We start from the raw sequence: 19976 nt of genomic DNA, 5'->3' as shown, positions 1-19976 counted from the left end.
CCGGATAAGCACCAGATAACTACCTCGAATGGTATTCGGGAGAAATATCTCACCCTCGATAGATGAACCGATGAAACACTACATAGGTTGTGCTGGCTCGGTCACGTGCTCCGTATGCCATTTAACCGACTTCCTCCAATGGCTCTGTTCGCACGACCACGTGAAGGGTGGAAACGAGCCAGGGGGTCAGACAATGACCTGGCAGCGAGGCATGAAAGCCATTAAAAGCACATGTCCATGGATGAGAACCCCGAGACAGGGCTCACCAATGGTTAGAGACATTGTTAGACATGTCTTAGTCGCGCTATCAACGGCGGTCGTGCATCCAAGCTATTGTCTTCAATGGACAGCTCCTTTCCCAACCCCCAATTTACCACTGAGCGCTTTATACACTCTGGGCTGGTTGGATCCAATCAGCAGCGCTTAGCTTATCTCTAAAATGGTTTGTGTTGCGTCATAGGATCCAGAGCAGGTTGACCGGGTCAATCTGATGGTCAATATCTAACAGATACTAGATGCAGGACTTGATAGTTGACCCGACGGTTTTCCTGAGAGCATTTGGATTAAGCACTCTGGGACGTGTTCTGCCAATCAATTGTCTGCCTTGTCTATGCAAGCGCCTCCACAGCTGTAAGATGACTCGTAGGCTACATGAGAGTCAGAAAGGTTATAAGCTCTGAGCAACCGTTTTGCTGCTGGCCGCTCCACATGCTCTACCCGTAAGTAGAACGTTGCAGGGATTTAAATAATCCACTTATCGGTTTCCCGTTTCTGTCCCTCAAGAAGGCGGTTGTTTTATTTCTTTGGCGGCGTCTCATCTATCCAAATACTATATTTTTGTTTTTCCGGGCGAGGTCTAATATCGTGGCTTGTTTTTGTATGTTATATTGGTGGATTTCCAACTTACAACGGTTCCGTATTTCATGAGAGGCCGGGTCATCTTCGGTGTCTATTTTCGAAGAATAGCTGAGGCTTTTTTCCAGAATACGCAGAATCGTTTTAGATGGGTTTTGGTCCATCCGACTGCGCGCTGGTTTCTTTAGAGCGAACATCGCCTGAGCCTCGCGAATTTCCTGGATAATGATTTTTATGTCTCTTCCAGAGGAACTAGTTCCAGTCGAAGTTGGCCAAGAATAATTCACATTGCTGAGAAATCTGCACGGCGGAAGTTTCGAAACCACGTTTGACGTTCCGGGTTCCAAGCTCAGTAGCAGATGAAATCGAAGATCAGCACACCGTGGTCACTATGACCTAGTAGAGCCTTAATTAACTATTGATCAACGATGTATCTTTCGTAGGTGATGGCTAAATTCAGCAGGGACGGTAGCTGGACTGCGCGGTATCTGGAGCGTGAAGCGACATGTTGAGTCCAAGCGCTCCGTTGAATGACTTTGACCAGCGCCGTTGCAAAATGTCCATCAGGCCTTGTTAGCGTTAATGTCATGAAGTGGTAGGCGGAGGAGAGTTGCCCAAGGATTTGTATGAAAGACCAATCATCTCCCCCTTGACCTGAGGAGCAACCGTAGACCACGCCGAATGGAAGGGAATCGGTCCCACATAGAGGGATTTGAACCCGCAGTGCATCACAAAAAGACGAAGGACAATTGGGTGGACAAGAGAACATGTAAGCACAAAGCAACCCCACATGTCCTGCCGCGTTTCGAGTCAGCTTGGAAAATGGTGTAGCCATCTACCGAGATTCCTGCGTCAGAAACGTCTGGTGTGAACCAGGTTTCCGTAAGCGCGGTTGTTCAAGACTAGCCGAGCATTGCAAAGTGTGTGAAGCAGCAGTTCAACGCCACCTCTGTTGCGTTCGAAGGTGCGGAGCCGAGTGATGTGCTACCAGATAGGTTAGTAGATTTAAAAGCCTGGTTTGAGTACAAGACCCAGAAAGACTGCAACTACTTTGGATTTCATAAGTCACTGAGGCCTCTCGATTCGAGAAATCGCATCCTTTTAAACGCCTTTAAAAAGAGCAGCAGATGTCCTGGTTGACGGTACCACCTGCAGTCTGCGTGTGGGTAGAGAAATTTGATTGGACCAGGGACCTATGGAAATTGTTGTGATTGCCACCCCCGAATCTATAACCATAGTGATGGGAAAAGAGTCACTCAAGAACAAAGCACCTATGCGACGGCCAAGGGAGCGAAAGGCTATGGGGGGCTTCGCAGTGGCTAAAGCGAACTTTTGACCTTGGAGCAGGCTTTCTGGTCGCCGTTGGATGATTGGTTGAAATCAAGTGTAGGAAATGACTATGCATTCAACCATCTCAGGTCGTGGCTGACCGGCTACTTGGACGTTTAATGGTTAACTAGTTTTTCTACAGCCGTTCCGAAGCTAATTTTGTGGAGTCAGTGTTTCCCAGTAAGTTCCGGACATTCCAGGTTTCTTTTTAGTAGTTTGACGTATCTGAGGCTTCCCCTTTGTTATTTCCCAACGTAGGCGCACTCCGCGGGTCAGTATGAAAGGATTCCACCTGTTTCCTGACTCGGTTGGCTTAGTGTTTTGGATGAAGCAATATGTCTGTCGTGGGCGCTACAGATGGCCGTTGCGGTAAGGGGTGGGGAAGGCTAAGAACAATAGTTGGTGGCCTATAGATAGGTTTGCCTGTTTAGCCGGCTTTAGATGGTAAACATGCCGTTTCCATACCTATGACCCAACCGGGACGCTATTATCACCTGACCGACTCTTTTAAGGATGATGTCGGCTCGTAGTTTTCCTGGCCAGGGTGGTAATCTTCCACAGGCGTCAAATTCCTTTCTGCTGAAAACTGAGGGCAAGTACATTACAGCAATTACAATGAGTACGTCTCAACCACCGTTACTTTGTGCAATTGTGAGTTTCTTCTTCCAAAGGTTGTCTAGAATGTGTATATGTGGCTATGCCTTCACTGCAGTTTGTCTGCGGCCGACAGGGTAAAATTTCTCTCAGAAGGAACTGGTTAATTCAATCCTTTGCTGGCATCACGGCTAGGGGCTTGTATGCTCGTTCTTACGTTGCATACAACCTCCATACACAGCGGGCGACGCCACCGATTTCGGCCTCACTTTTAATGAATTGCCCAGGGGTTGAGTGGTTCTCGGTTTAGCCCGACGGGGATAGTCACCCACCTGAGGAGCCCACCACTGCCGCCATGGGTCATCCGACACCAAGTAAGAAGATTGGCAGAATTGAGAATTGCGAAGCGGAGTTTTGGCGTTCTTCGGAGGTTAATGACATGTTCAGACACGGTTTAGATGTTATAGAGACCTATTTTTAGGTGCCGTCGTGAGTTGAGATGATGCGCAGAAAGTTCTGCTTTTGCTTCGCATAGCTGAATAATTACTGTAACCTGATGTTTCTGCAGACTCCCGGTGACAAGCAGTTCGACGACGTTTAGCACTTACTGATGTATTCGTATAGCGAGTCATGCTAGCGTTTCGATACGCTGCACTGTTCTTTGGGGCCGGTTGAACCACGTTTCAGACGTTAGCCACGGACTTGATACGATTTACGCCAAAAATGCCCAACAAACAATTTGAATCCTTCAGTCTCATTTTGGGCCTCCATTCCCGGAAGTTTGCAGACAACCAAACGCCCCTGCTTGACCATTTCGGATAAGATGCTTTGTCGGTGCTTGATAACATTTCCCATGGGCATGAACTTTTGACCAACCTGCACCCTGATATCACTTTTCAAGCCCCTCATCCAGTGTGTCTCCAGAGTTCTTGCCTTTCGCCAATCTCCCAAACTTCCCCTCTATTCCATGGTCCACCGTCTTCTGGCTACATTCGTCACTTGCGTCGTGACACTTTTCGGGCTGTCGCTTTGGCAAACGCTGTCCTCACAAAATCACCAGTGTCAGCAATGCACGTCTGTGGACCGCAAAGATGGCTGCGGTCAAGCGCACAAATTCAGAGGACCCTACCGCGTCTCTTAGCCGTGGTCGTGCTTCTCAAGCAAGCCGAACCACAAACTCGTGGGGTCTGCCCATAGTCTGCGTCCTCACAGCTTCTGCCGGTGGTCGTCCGGGCAACATCAATTAGTTGGATACACTTCGGCGCACGCCTTTCAGTAATCTTCTTGAACTGCTGCCAACTTCCGTGGAGGTGAGCAACCATGTTTAGTCTGTCAGGCGAACAACCGGTTTGCGTTAATTAACATCTACAGGACTTACCCTCTCGGGTCTCGAATGGTTCGGGCTAAACAAAGGGTCCTAACGGTTACGTCCAAGCGCACTCGGTTCTCCAGCCGCAGAGGACTCCAGCGACTTTATCCGGCCCTTCACGGAGACATTTTGACGGATTTGGTCACCGGTCCGCAATGCAGAAGTTCTCCACGTTCTTTTGCACGCCGCCGCTGCTTCTTCCAATATGGGGCCAAACCCTTTTAAATTTCCTGTCTCCGGCGGGCGCCGAAAGCAGTCTTGGGCAGCAATGTGCTCCAGGTGTTTCATAGGAAGCACCACTCCATGTAGTGAAGGAGCTAAATCTACCGATTCGCACAGCAGCTGATTTATCTAACGGTCGCTGCGCGGCTTTTGGGTTGAACCACCAACAACCTCCGGTGCTTGATGATTTGACTGCTATCACTGGCGACGGGAGTAGTTCTGTTTAGCTTGACATGGTCGACTTGTACATGCAGATCTGGTGTGTGCTGGAATCTCGATCCCTACTGATAATCGACGTCCGCGGAAATCTCCGTGAATACTGTCTTTTTCGTGTAAGGTTAAGGTGGCCGACAAGGTTGTCTTTCAGTTGTTAGCCGCAGTCCCCTCTGACATTTCGGGTTTGGTAGCACCTCCTGGTGACCCCTTGTTCGTTGTCGGTCCGTCTGATGGATTACGAACACGACTTGATCGGGAAACCCATCTCGCATTGCGGCCTCACAATCCACCATAAAAATTGTCCATTTCTTGTGACGGTCCTCAGGTTTTCACCTATGATTCTCAGAGCCCCTGATCGAGCCATCGGCCCAGATCCTGCGAACAGACCCTCCATTCATGAGAGTATTGTCCTCTAAGGATAGCAATACGCTTTGCTGTTTCGTAGGGTTTATCAGCCATTTTTCATTATTTGCATTTATTCTGGTAACCACCAACACACCTCCCGGAAGTACACAAGCCTCGGTTTCGTCCAGAATAGCCGAAATCCTCCTTCTGCTATTACTAGTATTGCGCTGCTCCAAGCCATTACCGACGCGCTACGATCCTAAATCGCCTAACGTCTCGGCTGACGCCCCCGATGTCGATGACGCTATCCAAAACTAATCTCCGGACAGAGCCTGGGAAGCAATTCTGCACGCATCCAAGAAGCTCAACGAAGATGGATAATCAATCCTTTATCTGTTGCCTCATGGATCAGTCATATTTGGGGCACCTTGAGAATAACCAGGAATGGCTCACAGCTTTGCCTGCTATGAACATATGGATCAACATACCTAAGAGGATATAAGGGGCTGCTCTGTATGTCAGCGGGCGGCAGGATGGCCCTACATCTCCTCCTTTTGCCCGCTATTTCGTCCTCACCCGGAAGCTATCGTTCTCACATACGCGCTAAATATGCCTTTCTTACCGACGGAACGGCCCATCTCGTTTTTGTCTAGCCCCATTCAAAGCGGACAGAAATTGTGCCTCTTTCTCTACTATCCTTTGCCAACAATCCGCGATCTTCATCCCGAACAGCATGACTTGCTGGATGTCATCATTTCGGATAAAAAAATCAAAGTTCACATTCAGTTGTCTCAAACTCCTCTTTCTCAAGAACCTCCCTTAACTGCCGTGTCGCCCGAGGGTTAAATGGACCGCTTCATGGATATGTTGGGGTGGATGTTGATAAAGTTCTGACGTATGGGGATATCGCTAATGTGTTTGATGGCTAGCCACACCACTTCACATGACTCATCGGCGGACCGCTAAAAACTCATTCGGATTAGTGATTGCAAATTACCAATCCGGCCACGTCTTCAAGACCGACGGCTTGTATAAGTCCTCAGTGGTGACCGTATTAATCTACTTCAACATCTGTGCGCAGGTCTTGGAGTAGAAAGAGCGACCACGGTGTGACTCACAGGCCAAGCTCTGCCGGAAATCAATGTACTTCTTCTTCGGTGGTCGTGACACTTTGACTCGACACAAACATCAGCGTCATCCGCGTAGTTTTTTGGGACCGACACTAACTCCTTACTTGATATTTTTGTTATCACCTTTAAAGTGCTGATATAAAATTTTAACATGACATAGGAGGAAATGACGCGGAGAAAACAAGCCGGATTTAAATCTTTCTTGAACAAACTGGACCCACTGTCATCCGCAGAAAACAACCTCGTTCCAGGTTGGCTCAAATAGGGTGCAATAGAAGTTTCCTAGAAAGACGTTTCAGGGGTGTCAATATTAAAAAAACAGTTTCATCGTTTAATATTTGTCAATTAACTTTCCTTAACATTGAACTGCCATGTTTTTCGGCTAGCTGTAGATTTGTAGAAAGATAGTGCCTCTTCTACTGACTAATCGCACGTTTACATGCTATCGTATTTCCCGTTCCATGAGTTCTCCAGAAACATGTCTATCTTTGTTCTCACTACGATTTGCCCATAGTTGCGACAGTAAACCGCACTCAGGAAGGCCTTGTCTTTCTCTACCGGAAATTTTCGTGTTGAGGTTGTCCAGGGGTTGTGCGGTCATTCTCGTATCACATTTCACGATGACCTGACTGCAGATAAGCAGAAACCCGCAAGTATTGAATCGTGCAATAAATGACGTTGTTGGAAACCATACTTTTTGTTAGGTTCGATTTTGTCGCAGTTCATTTGAGGCTGTCATCACAGTTGACACAGGCGTAACACCATTATGATTAGCCGAGAACCGGAGAAATGGATGGTAAGATTCCGCGTATTTTCAGTGTGCTAACGGCAAAAGAAACCAAAAGAGCTGGGGAACCTTATCTGAGGTATGATTCAGAGGTGTCTGTGGCCACAGCGGCCGAGGTAACTTCATTGCATTAACGGCAGTGGGCGGTCACAGGTCTCTCAGCCATTGGGACTGGGCCCACGGAGTATCGAAAATGTTGTAAACCGTAGGGTGGGTTGAAAGATCACGATAACAGGGAGAAAAGTCAGGTGTCGGCTGCTCTTCCTTAACCTCCTTGCCGCATGAAGAAGATAGAGTGACCCAGTCTGATGGGTCAGCACAAAGCCCGGTGTGACGTATGATTGTTTGTGGGTGTGCATTTTATGGTTGTAAGTGGGGTGAGTTACTATCAAGGCGTACAAGCCGTAGAGGCTTTGAGTTTCTCGGTCAAACCATCCCATTCAAAACCCAACCGCAAAGCAGTGGTGGTTGTCATATGACCGTCATGCAGCCACACAAGCCCTATCCCTCGACCTGGGAGACTACAAGACTGTGTTAGTCACACGTACTCACTAGCCAACCTGTATGAGAAAATCTGTAAGTGGCTCTGGGCCCGTGTCATCAAATAAGTAGATACAATCTACTGAAGAGGACTCCGATCGTCTAGGTTCTGTCTGGCTAAAGAATGTCCACGGCCTCAGAGCATTCATGAAGGCATATGCATCTTCGGAAACACGTTGCCCCGTGAGCCCCGGAAGTGTTTTTGGTTATTAGTTTCTTAGGTTCTTAGGTTTTGCCCTATTAGCTCTCTGGACAGCCGGCAGGGATTTATTCCCACCCAACCCCTAATGCTAAGTCACCAATATCTGCTCAAACCTTGCATAACCGAGCTGGTTGAGGACAGTGAGTGTCATTGAGATAAGAGGGTTGGTGTGTAACAGTCACTGGAGGAACAGTGTGGTTGTGCCTGTTGAATTGGCGGGTGTGACTGTGATTGTGCTGGGAAAACATCAGTAAGAGTAAATCCATTGTGTTGGGGATCGTTGAGAAGAACCAAAATATGCGGTTTAGCTTGCAGGCGGAATCTTTTGGTGGCAAGTGGCAGTGGGCACAAAAAATTTGGAAAAGGGATAGTTACAGTTGCAAACGGTCGTAACGGCTCTTGCTTAAGTGGTGAGCACCCACCAATGGCAGAACAGTCACTGGAGGTCGTTTGACTGGGTGGTTGCCTTTCCACCGCTGTTCACACAATTGTATGTCCCCTCCGGGCGTTAATCTAATCTTTGTCAAAGTGTAGACCCGAGTGGCTTTAAACTGGGAATTAACAAATTTGGGGAGGACCGCCTTACAGAAACCTCACCAGTTGGTACTTCCGAGGTTTGATTTCTGAAAAACTCTAACGAGATGGATGTTTGACGGTGTATTTTAGACCTCATTCTACAGTTAAGCACAAATGGTCGCCTGTAAATCTCTAAGCTCCAAAACATGCAAAAATCGCTCCAGGTCTTGTGAATAGTTCATTGTAGATGACACCTGTGAGTTAACAGAGAACTACAGTTGGCATGCAATATCACATACCTGAAACAATTTGCTGCACGGTTTCCCCTCAAGCCATGGCTGCGCCACCCTGGGATCACCCCGTCTTCTAAACGTACAACAAGTCCAAGCATTTCAAATATTTTCCCAAGCTCTCAAGTATGCCTTTGATGCATCCAACCTCTTGACTTGGTTTGCACGCCTCATCACTCAGCATGTAGTATAAAATAGCCATCCCCTCACCTTGAATGCTGTCGTTTCCCGCTGCCCCTGACTGCCTATTTACCTTACCCTCCAGCTTTCTGCTTGAGTGCCATCGAAAAATTTCGGTGCGTAGACATACTTTTGCTAACGTACCATAGACCTGACATTCTCAAACGATTGCCATCTGGCTACAGATGTGGTTGGTCCACGCTTCCCTGGAAATGATCAGTGCGTCGTTTCTTGCAACGCAGACAGTTATGGCCTGACTGTTTCTCGGAGTCCTTTCTTGTTTCGCCTCCTCTCCTCAGTTATTTTACGCGTTTTTCTATCTATGCTAGCTTCATGGGACCGGGACAAAATTTTCCTATCGACAAACACACAGCGAGTGTGTGACGTCTATTAAATGCTGTTCACCTTGCTCCCTTTGTAAGAATTTTTCACACCCGTATCTGTCGTCATGACTTGTTACTAAAAACCTTGGATAAAAATTGCTCGGTTAACAAAGGACATCGGAAATCTTACGACTGTTCATTATTATTTCTCATCAGTAAGCACTCAACTGACCGGGACTGTTTGTGGGTATCTCTCGAAAGCTGAGAACAAAGCACTGTCCTCAGACCCGATTAGTTTTCCGGATTACTCGGATGGCTGTTCCTTGGGCGCGGTATCCCAAGTGGCCTCTCGGTTACTTGTTCGCGTTCTACCGGAGTTTGCCCCATCACCAGTCCTGCTAGCATGGCAAACCATCAGAACATTTGCTTCAACAGCTGCTACTTGCCATGAAACAAGGCGGTCAGTATGCCGGAATATTTGTCCTAAGTCTTTTAGCCACTTGATAAACTATGAAGTCGTATCCGCTCAGCGGAAGCAATTCAAAATACGCCTGAATTTCACGGATTCACTAATTGATACTCAGGATCAAGAATTTTGCCCAAGTTACCTTGGTCGGTTTTGTACTTGTCGGTCAGTGGCTGTCGTTCACTGAAAGCCCAAGTCTTTTAGCCACTTGATAAACTATGAAGTCGTATCTGCTCAGCGGAAGCAATTCAAAATACGCCTGAATTTCACGGATTCACTAATTGATACTCAGGATCAAGAATTTTGCCCAAGTTACCTTGGTCGGTTTTGTACTTGTCGGTCAGTGGCTGTCGTTCACCTGAAAGGCACGAGTGAAAAAGAGCGTAGCATTGCTCCTTATGTTCTGAGGCCAGGGCAGTGTGCTTGCCAACGCGAGGATTCATGTAAATAAATGTCTAGTAGTGGTTTGAACTGGGTTCTAGAAGGAGCTTGGGTAACCGTTGGAGGAAGGTCATTACACGCAGAAATGAGAAAAAATTTGGTCTGGTGAATGTGTGCGCTCTGAGCCTGAAAAACTTCCTACTATGTACCCGCCTTGTGTTCGCTGGGTCAACGGTAAAAAACCTGTTGGTGAAGTTTTGTCCAAACTGGGCATAAGTAAGAATTGGGTCCCTTCGGAGGCGGCGTCACTCCGGGGGAATGAGGTCCAGCACCGCAGGGCGCGTTTTCAGTGACGATTTTTCAAGCGGTTGTTGTGGTCTGCCTTCCAGAACTGTGTCCCCGCTACTCCGCCGCCAAACATTTGATAACCGACATTGGTGGAAGTTATGGCCAAGGGAATTCAGCGGCGATCTCGCAAGCGGTTCCTTTCTGGGGTGTCTGATATAACGCTAGAGATGTAGACACCCTAGAAGATTCAACGTAGGCTAGAACCAAGCCCCTCACTAATGAATCTCAGTGGTATGTTATACACGGCACGGGTGCATTGTCCCCGATGTCATCGCTCACAGCAGATGCATTCGGAACGGCATCTTTCATTCCGAATCATGCGGGACAGCAGACTGCTCTTATGAGTACGAAGGGATTGCGTTCTGTTGATATCTACTGTTTCATGCGAGGATTCAAAACCCATACATGTCGTTAAGCTGACTTCACCCGTTTCCGCTGGCTTCCAGTTGTGCACCTCTGGTAATCAAGGGGCGGTTGCTGCTGATTTTTGGTTTGGTTGTTATTGTTGTAGGCCGCAAAATTGAGGGACCGCCGTTCGGGTGGTTAGCCGTTATTGGTCGCATATAAGCTGCACGTGTGGAAGTATCCAGTATACAAGGCGATAATCGGAACTTGCTCCAACATCTGCGAAAAGCAATGGGCTGCTCAAAGTCTCGAAATCCCCGGGGTGGAAAGTCTAGTGAAATCCGGTGATTTCAAGTCATGGGGGATTACCTCTTTGCCTGAAGAAAAATCTCGCTTGTTAATTGCGCCCAATCGGTTATCCAAATCGTCGTTATACAAAAAATGTCAGCTTACCTGAAAGGAGTATCGGTCCTACAGGATGATTTCCACGAACGATCCGGTGGAAATCAAATTAAATGTTTTGCCTGGGGAGAAGTATCCGGGATAATTGTCTTTTTCGGCCAAAATTGTCCTTTAACATTCCGAAAACTTTACCTCGATCATCTAGTTTGTCCTGCGCGATTTGAGGACCGTTTTTGCTTTAATATTGTCTCTTCTGGGCTTCCCATATCTACACAAAAAACGGCATGTGCTCGAGTGTGTTTTGCAAGTAAATTTTCCGTTAGCAAAGCACGGTGAAAAACTAATTGAACGGCTCCGATGCATAGGGTCTGGGACTCTGCTGCAATCCCAGTCTGGCCCCCGAGAGTTGCTGGAAAAGGGTCACAGATTCACTGGCCGAATGAACAAATGGGGAGCTCAAAAAGGTCGTTAAACCCACCAGCCAATCAACGGTGAGATATCGGTGGGTTCGATGCTGAGTTTGGTGTAGGGTTGGGTGCGTATGGATCCACTTTACGCTTCGCGATTTGCAAATTGGTACGAGGGCTAAAGAGGTCTATGGCTACTAACCGTCCAGACATTACCATTCTCAAGCTCTGACTATCCGTGAAAGTGTGCCATACTTGTGAACCTTAAAAGTTTGTTTAAGAAACGGGACGGATTGGATCCACAGCTTTCTACCGGATGTTATTGATTGAGGAACGAAACTGAGGGTTCAGAAACCGTGCTACCTGGCTACAATCCCTAACTTTACGTTTGAATTTGAGAGCGGAAGGATATTTTGTGTATCAAAACACCACCGAACAGTAAGCAACTACGCATGCACCAGACCCATCACGGCTTATCTGGGATGGTTGCATGTCGAGCCATCACACCGGTGTAATCTCCTGTCATTGGTATAGTCTTCGTGTTTTTTCTATAAATGCAACACGAATCAACTGGATAAGAGAGTCTACCGGGTGCCCGAGGTTCATCCTATCAGGCAACCTTCAGTGAGTTGCTGGTTGATACGCAGGATCGAGGCTTTTGCCCGATTCACGGATTGATGCGCAGGACCAAAGATTTTGCCCAAGTTTCCTGGGTCGGTTTGTTCTTGTGGTTCAGCCGCCGCCGTTCGACTGAAATGCACAAGTGAAAAAAGAATATAGCACTGCTCTTTATTTTCTAAGCCCAGGGCAGTATGCTTGCCAGCGCGAGGATTCACATAAATAAATGTCTAATAGTGCTTTAAACTGGACTCTAGAAGGAGCGTGGACAACCGTCGGGGGAAGGTCATTCCACGCGGCTGTTACCCGAAATGAGGAAAACTTTCGCCTAATGAATGTGTGCGCTCTGAGCTTGAAAATCTTCTCACCATGTCCCCGCCTTGTGTTTGCTGGGTCAACGGCGAAAAAGCTGTTTGCCAAGCTTTGTTCAAACAAAGCATAATTAAGAATTAGGTTCCCTCAGAGGTGATGATACTCCAGGGGAAAGAGATCAAACATCACGAGACGCGTTTCGTAGTCGACGGATTTGAGGCCGGCAACCATTCTCATAGCGGCTCGCTGGACACGCTCAATGAGGGTGACGTCTTTCGTGCGTCTTGAGTAGACAACTTGGTCGGCGTATTCCAGGAGCAGTCTGACGTAGGCCCCATATAGAATTTGGAAGTCCATGCGAGCAATACGGAAGAAGTTGTGCCGAATCATCCGTAAAACGGTGAATGCCTTTTGGGCCGATTTTTCATGGTGCAGTGAAAAGGACGAGTATGAAGAGAGCCAGGTACCCAAATCCTTTTTGGCGTCTATCCTTGTGATGTTTTCTGGTGCCTTCTCGCCATGCCTGACAAAGGCATTCGCCTAGTCTCCTCCAAATGACATATGGACACACGTTTCAGGATTTAGAACGTTGCAGTCCAACGACCACTGCTTGGCAGCGTCTACATCCATTTGGAGGGCAATTGCTTGGAAACCTAAGATTTGAAGTCGTCCACAGAAAGGAGACATGGACCGGCAAGAAGAACTGGAAGGTCGTTGACCTGTATCAAAAACAGCAGTGGTCCCAAAACGGAGCCTTGAGGAACTTCAATGGAGGCCGGCGCTGGGCAATGAGTAGGTAGGCCTATCTTCACCCGGAATGATCTGCCTGATACGAATGCCTTCATCCAGTGTAAGATTTTCCCTTGAATCCCGTAATACTCAAGGTTGTGGAGCAGCGGGACGTGTGGGACCCTATCAAGTGCTTTTGAGAATTCGAAAAATATGGCATCCGATATGAGTCCCTCATCCATTGACTTGGGTTAAGCTGTCCATACACACGAGCATGTTCGTCACGCAAGAACGGTTTGGGAGTAATCCGTGTTGAGCTGGAGATATCAAGCTGCTGGAAGTAAGGTGATTTAGGATGGCTCGTTTCAGAATGCGTTCCATCACCTTGCACGGCACGCTATTGAGGCTTATAGGCCTATAGCTGCCAGGCGATAGTCGGTCACCAGTTTTGTAGATTGACGTGACAATCGCTTCCTTCCAAGCAGAGGGAAGGCGGCCTTCGTCAAGCGACTGATGAAACACCAGGTATAAATGATTTGCCAGTGTAGACGGCGTTTCCTTCAGGATCCTTGAATGGACCTCGTCGGGCCCCACCGCGCAGAATGGGTTGATCTTGTGCAAGAGTTGACAAATGTCCTTCACCGTGAAGATCAAGTCGGTTAGGGGCTGTTCGTAGTTACGCCTTGACAAGGGTGGATGTGATGAGGAAGCTGGTGCTGAATATAAACCTGCATAGTGTCCTCTGTAAACCTCAGATACCACTGTTGGGTCACTAGTAGGTTATCCGTTTCTGTTTTTCAAGGAGAACGCGGATGGCTTGTTTCTGCAGCGATGTCTCATGTATTTGCACAGTACATTTATGTTTTTCCGAGCGAGGTCTGGGATGGTCGCCTGTTTTCGTAAGTTCCATTGGCGGATTTCTGATTTACAGCGATTCCGCATTTTACGAGAAGCCGGCTCATTTTCAGTGTCTCCTTTAGTCAACTTTTTGAAAAACAGTTGAGACCTCTTTTCCAGAAGACGCCAAACCCTTTTAGGTAGCCGGCGGTTCATGGGACTACGTGCTCGTTTTTTGGGGCGTCTGCCTCTTGAACTTTCTGGACGGTGGTCCTATATAAGTCTTCCACTGGAGCTGGTCCCAGTGTGACTTGTTCGGGAAAGATGCGCGTTTATGAGAAGTCTGCACGGTGGAAGTTTCGGATGCACGTTTGAGGTTCGGGATTTCCGGCTCGAAGTTTCTCGGGCAAGATTTCTTCCTTCCGTTTAGCGGCCCACGTTCCCCTGAATGATCTGAGCGAAAAAGGCTGCAGAACTTTCCTTAAAGTTCTTAGCACGTGATTGTTGGGTTGCCAGCGCGAGGACCCACATAAAAGGCGCCCAAAGGTGCTTTGAACTGGATACTAGATGCAGCATGAACAACCGTCGGATGAAGGTTATTCCATGCACCAACTGTACAAAATGAGAAACATTGTGTTCTAATGAAGGCATGTGCCCTGAGCTTGAGAATCTTCTAACCATGTCTCCACAGAGTTAATTGTATCAACAGCGAAAAACCTGTCTGCCGAAACTTGATCAAATAGGGCACAAAGGTCTCCCAAGAGGCGACGATACTCCAGGGGAAAGAGGTCAGGCACGACGAGACGTGTTTAATGATCAACGAATGTAGAGTCAGCAACCATTTCCGTGGCAACGGTCAGTGAGGGTTACATCCTTCTTGCGTCCTTAATGGACAACTTGGTTAGCATATTCAAGAAGCGGTCTGACGTAGGTTCCATAGAGTATCTAGAAGTCTATGCGATTAATACGGGGAAAAGTGCGCCGAATCATCCGTAGGACATAGAGTGCCTTTTGAGCCCGTTTATCATGGTGGAGTGGAAAGGACATGTTTGAAGAGAGTCAGACGCATAAATCCTTTTTGGTACCTATAATCGTAATGTCTTCTAGTCCATTCTCACCATGTACAACAAAGGCGTTCGCTGAGTTTCCTCCGAATGAAATGGACGCAGTAGAAGGTATCAGTCCAACGACCACGGTTTTGGAAAGTCTACATCCATTTGGAGGGCGGTGGAGTTGGATCTCGGGTATTTCAGGTCGTCGGCGTAGTAGACCGATAACCCACCCAAGTGCGCACTGATGATGTCTCCTCGTATGGTGACGGAACGTTTGCATGCCAGTTGCCAAGCTCGGGAACAGAGCAACAGCCACCTGACCAATAACCAATAAACCCACCCGAGCTACCAATTTTTCAACACAATACCAACCTAAACTTCTTTTTTGGTATCTATCATCGTAATGTCTTCTGCTTCATTTTCACCATGTATGACAAAGGCATTTACTGAGTATCATCTGAGTAGACCTTCGATGTCACATCTACCAGGCTGATGCCACAGTGGTTTTCACACAGTGTCCGCATACCCTTTTTGAAGATAGGAATAAATGTCGACATGCTGCATTCTGCAGGCACCTTCCCTTCGTTCCATGTAGCACCAGAAAAGTTTGTCAGATGGGTCATCAGAGATTCTCCGTCTTCTTTGAAGAGGCTACAGTCTGTCTTGTCTTGGTGCCTTCTCAGGTCTCAGTACGGATATTTCGCACTTAATTTCTTCTTCCTGTGGCGAGTTGTTGGGTTAGGTCAGATCAATACTGTTGAACTATGGTAGCTTTTCGAAGATGGTGGATTGGCATGCATCTTGCTGACTTGCGAGGGCCTGAAGGAAAACGGACCGTCAGGCGTGCACGCACCATACCTTGATCGGAATCGAGTTGTCCCAGAAAGAATGACAGTCTCCACTGGTGGCTGATGGCCACGTGATCCGACTGGGCCCACGGTTGATTTGCAGTTGGTGGCCGTCAGCTTACGCGATGCAAACGTTTATGCTGAGTTTGTATTTACCAGAAACAGCTGGTGACCAACACTTAATTGGAGAAGTCGCTCCACGTTATCTGTGCGACGAGCATCGACTCCGAATCGACCGCCCAAAGGTGATTCCAAGGAGCTCAGATGACCTACTTGAGTATTCGCATCGCTTGCAAGTTTCACAATGTCAGAGCTTCTCGCTTGACGAATGAGCTCGCATAACTCTCGATAGAAAGTATCCTTAGCTTCAGTCGGTTGGGGCATAAGCTGACACTACAAACAGGCAATGATTTTTATGCTAAGAAGCGTTAAGCTTGATTGAGCTGGGTAACCCGACGGTACAAGGGCGACTGTTCACTGGTATCCTATCCATCAAAGCGCGTTCAGCTCTGGGGCTGAGTGCAATTCCCACGTCATATATTCCACGAGTTATCGCTCCTGGATCACCGGACACACAGGGAAGAACTGTGAAAAACCTGAGTCTATCTTTGGCGTTCTGTGATGCATAACCACGCTTGGTCTTGTATGCGATTTTACGGAAGTACACTGTTTCGGCGAGCATTGCCTGTTTGCCAATTTGACATAAAATACGGACGTTAAAAGCTGCTGTATAGAAGGGATCTCATGGATTTAGAAAGGTGTTATTTTGTTTACTATTAATAGACAGCGAGGAGCATAAGGCCCTTCGGTCAGATAACTGACGGTCACATGACCCAGTGATGTTTGTTTGCGTGGTAGGAAGGGATTGGTTGGGACATTGGTGGACACAGAACTGTGCGGGCAAACGATACGTCTCGTTTATCCAGGCTGAGAAAGGGGGTTTGGTTGAGGTACCCCACATTGAGCCTTTGACTCAAAAGTCTGACCCACAAGACAGTGGGAGGATGTGGGGTTTTTTATTCGGGGACCTTCCCGGAGCCGATAACTCAATAGTCTGACCTGCTCGGCTGCAGGGGGTCGGCCTAACTCGAAGGGCAGAGAGTGGGTCATTACTCTCTCACTTCTGATGCGGCTGCGCACAGCAGGTGCCTTTCGCACAGCACTGGAATCTTTGGTTTTAAAAGTATTTCGACCGTATTGAAGAATTCGCCGGCAGTCACAGTTAAGTGTTGGGTGATCGGAGTGTGCGGTTTTTAGGGCCCATCTTTTCTAACCCGTCCTTTTTCGGAGGGGTGGGGGAAGGCAGCATTGCTGCTTCCATGAATATGGACATGATACTTGCTGGGGGAAACACACTCCTATCGCAGGGGACAGTATGACGGTACCTCTGGACTGCCTCGTAGTACTGGGTCTCGCTGCTATTGATCTGGCTGCTTCTCTTTGGCTTTCCTTGCATGTTTGTACATCTTGAAACGAAGTTCCGACCAGTGTAGCCCGCGGGATCATTGTAGTACTCAAGTCCGACCACCACGTCAAAGTGGCAGCCTTAGGTCAGGGGTTCCAAGTTCACTATCGAGGGTTGCTTTGCGGGTCAGGAATCTGGCTGAGCAACTGCAAGTATCCAGTTTCACTGTCCTTAAAGGTATTCATCTCAACGATTTTCAATTTTCAGAGTGGGATATTTTATTCTATCTAATGATCTTGCTTGCGACGGGCGATTTTACAGACTATGGTGCATTGGCCCGTCTCTGTGCTTATTTTAACGATTTTGTTTGATGAAACGCTGCATCCACATTTAGAGAGTCCCTTTCACACAACTATGCAGTGGGTAAAGCAGAGCCAAAGGAGACCAAGCAATGATCTGGCAGCGAATTGTGAAGGTTGTTACCAGTAAATCCGATTACTCTGGTCATTGTAGTCCCTCCTCGGGTGGGGACCCCGGGACAGAATATATCATTAGTTAGAGACACTGCAAGACATTGGTCCAGGCGCCATGAATGACGCGTATGCATCCAAATTGTTGATTTCAGTGCATAACTGCCCTTTCTGATTTCCACACCAAAAAGTCCATCGTCACTTGGATTCGTACGTCAACAGTATGAGCTGCTGCTCTAAATGCATAGCTGTCCATCGTGGTCGTCAGCGGAAGAAACTGACATGTTCATGACTCACAACTGAAGATGATGACGAGACATTCCGACCTTGCAGTTTATGTTCCAGAAGCCCGTGCCACGTGGGGTTGAAGAGAATTCCACCCTCGAAAACATGCCTGGGGGCCTCCTCTCATTTACGTCCAGTGTTGACATCTCTGAAGTTGCAAACGTTGGTACACGTCGCCCCAGTTATGCAGTGGCGCACATACTCCAAACTATTGCCACTCACGTTTAGCCACACCGCCACCCCTCCCACTTCTAGATCCATATTTCAAAAGGTGATGGTGACTTTAGGGGTTGCAGTTAGTTTTTCCGTTCCATTTTTGTCATCCAGCTGAATGTCCGAACCCTTGTTTGCCTCATAACCAACTTACTTCCAAGGATGCGGTTAGATTTTTCCTTGTTATTTTTTTAAGTAACTAACTCTAATTAATTTCAGGTTGAAACCCAAATAGAATTCTGGCTATGTTGATAGAAGCCTCAGTCTACTGGACCAGGCCTGCTTGTCGCGCTCACAAATTATAATCATCCACCTAATCGCTAGCTGGCTGGCGCTGATGTCGGACTGACAATGGATGATGCAGTTTTCCGGTTGCACTGTTCTAGGACACTTTCCGTTGCATCCCGACTTTCGTTCTGCTACCACTACCGACATTCCTCTAGCGCCATATTATCTTGCGCTTCCTGTCCACCCTCTCCCGGTGGATCATGGCTTGTGTACCGATCCCCGGGAGACGTAAACAATACCAGTTTGAAGCAATTGTGAAGCTCCATAGTCTCATTTCCGTCCCCTATGTGAATGCGGTCACATTCGCCAAGCTCCGTTTGTTGGGCACTCGGAACTCAAGTCAATATTCTCCGAGGCAAGTTGTCACTGTGTTGTTCTTACGCTGATTTCATCTGTGCAGGGTCGAAATCCGCAACCACACAGTCTCCTGGAATACCGAACACAGATTCCTATGCAAGTTTCGTAGCAATGTGGAGACTACGGTTTTGGAACCGAACATCCTGAAAATATCGATCAGAATGGTAAGTTTTATCTCTAATAGCACCCCGGGACTTACCGTACACTTTTCATTATGTCTGTATTTTCAAACCCGGTTCGGCCATGCAGATGTCAGTCTGCTAGGCCTGAGTACTAAGACCTAGACAACTAGGTAGCTAAGGTAGCCAAATTTTGAATATTCCTGAACATTGCTGTGACCACTGTGCGGATCGGTGACCTTGAGTGGTGTTGACGTGCATGAAACCTGACTGATATGAGTAAGAAGGATGCGTACAACTTTAGTCGACGAATATGGCGTTACAGAAAGATCTAGAAGATAGGCGATATCACTTTCGCCATCGGGGTCCTGAATGGAGAGTGCTAAACGGCACAAGGGATTCGATTATATAAAAGAGTGCGTCCTTAGAGCGTGTATAACGTTCGAGAAAGAAAGGTCACCAAAGGACTGCGGTGTGCTTTTATGTCTTGGTGATCCTTTGGCTACACTGGGTTTTATCCGTATGGTAGTCTGTCAATCGATTTAGGTCCGACCAACACAGTTTGCTATTTCCCCAGCCTGGGGGAGGGGCTGGAATATCTGGACATACTCCTTAGAAGTCACACTATTGTCTCACGCTAACCGCCGCTGCCTTGCAGTCAGGCTTTTGGGCCAAATGCTGTGTTTGAGGGCTCTCATCATCCTCTTTTGTAGGTCCGAAAGCTCCTGTAATATTTTAGGATGTATGCGACAGTGAACTATACGAATGCCAGTACTTCTCCTGGTGGCACCTGTTGCCTGGCTTTGCTTAATGCGTGCAGCATGGAGGGGGTAACTGAAGCACGATACTGCTTAGACCTGTCGTCTTTCTTCAGTATTGCCTACTGGATCTCCTCGTATCCCGTTAGCCGGTCACACCTTTGTGGATCTTAACCGTTGACGTCATCCTTGCATTCACCGCTCACGTCTGCCACCTTACGCCTACTTCTCTCACCTCGTTACCTTGTTTTTGTCATAATCTTTAATCTGTGAAGTATGAAGCAAGCCGGCCATTAGGTTTCTCTGGTGAGCACCTTACCGATAGTTAGTCGCTGCGTTTTCCGAACCTCGACCACAAACCCCAAGAATGACAGCCTTCATGTAGATGCTACCTCCTACGAACTTCTTGCGTTTCTGCATCGCCTGGGTTGCTGTATC

The 19976-nt window shown here is 47.7% G+C and overlaps 2 protein-coding genes across 2 annotated transcripts in view; one reads left to right on the top strand and one right to left on the bottom strand.

The window, feature by feature from the left end:
• Positions 1 to 1707: 1707 nt before the first annotated feature.
• On the bottom strand, positions 1708 to 9807 carry T265_03742 (hypothetical protein; the record flags this gene model as incomplete). The annotated part of the gene is made up of 3 exons (XM_009168289.1): positions 1708 to 1804; positions 9461 to 9561; positions 9643 to 9807. 3 exons carry the CDS (start codon positions 9805 to 9807, stop codon positions 1708 to 1710), a joined length of 363 nt encoding a protein of 120 aa, XP_009166553.1.
• An 8894-nt stretch (positions 9808 to 18701) lies between these two features.
• Positions 18702 to 19976, top strand: part of T265_13311 (hypothetical protein) — a gene marked incomplete at both ends in the record, with an annotated part of 38839 nt that continues 37564 nt past the window's right edge. The window contains one exon of the mRNA XM_009168302.1: positions 18702 to 18825. Within this exon, the coding sequence (XP_009166566.1) occupies positions 18703 to 18825 (123 nt within the window). The remainder of the gene's footprint in view (positions 18826 to 19976) is intronic.

The sequence above is a fragment of the Opisthorchis viverrini genome, assembly GCF_000715545.1.
Source record: "Opisthorchis viverrini unplaced genomic scaffold opera_v5_54, whole genome shotgun sequence".
Classification (NCBI taxonomy): domain Eukaryota; kingdom Metazoa; phylum Platyhelminthes; class Trematoda; order Opisthorchiida; family Opisthorchiidae; genus Opisthorchis; species Opisthorchis viverrini.
The sequence above is the reverse complement of the archived record's forward strand: the minus strand, read 5'-3'. Positions and strand labels throughout refer to the sequence as shown.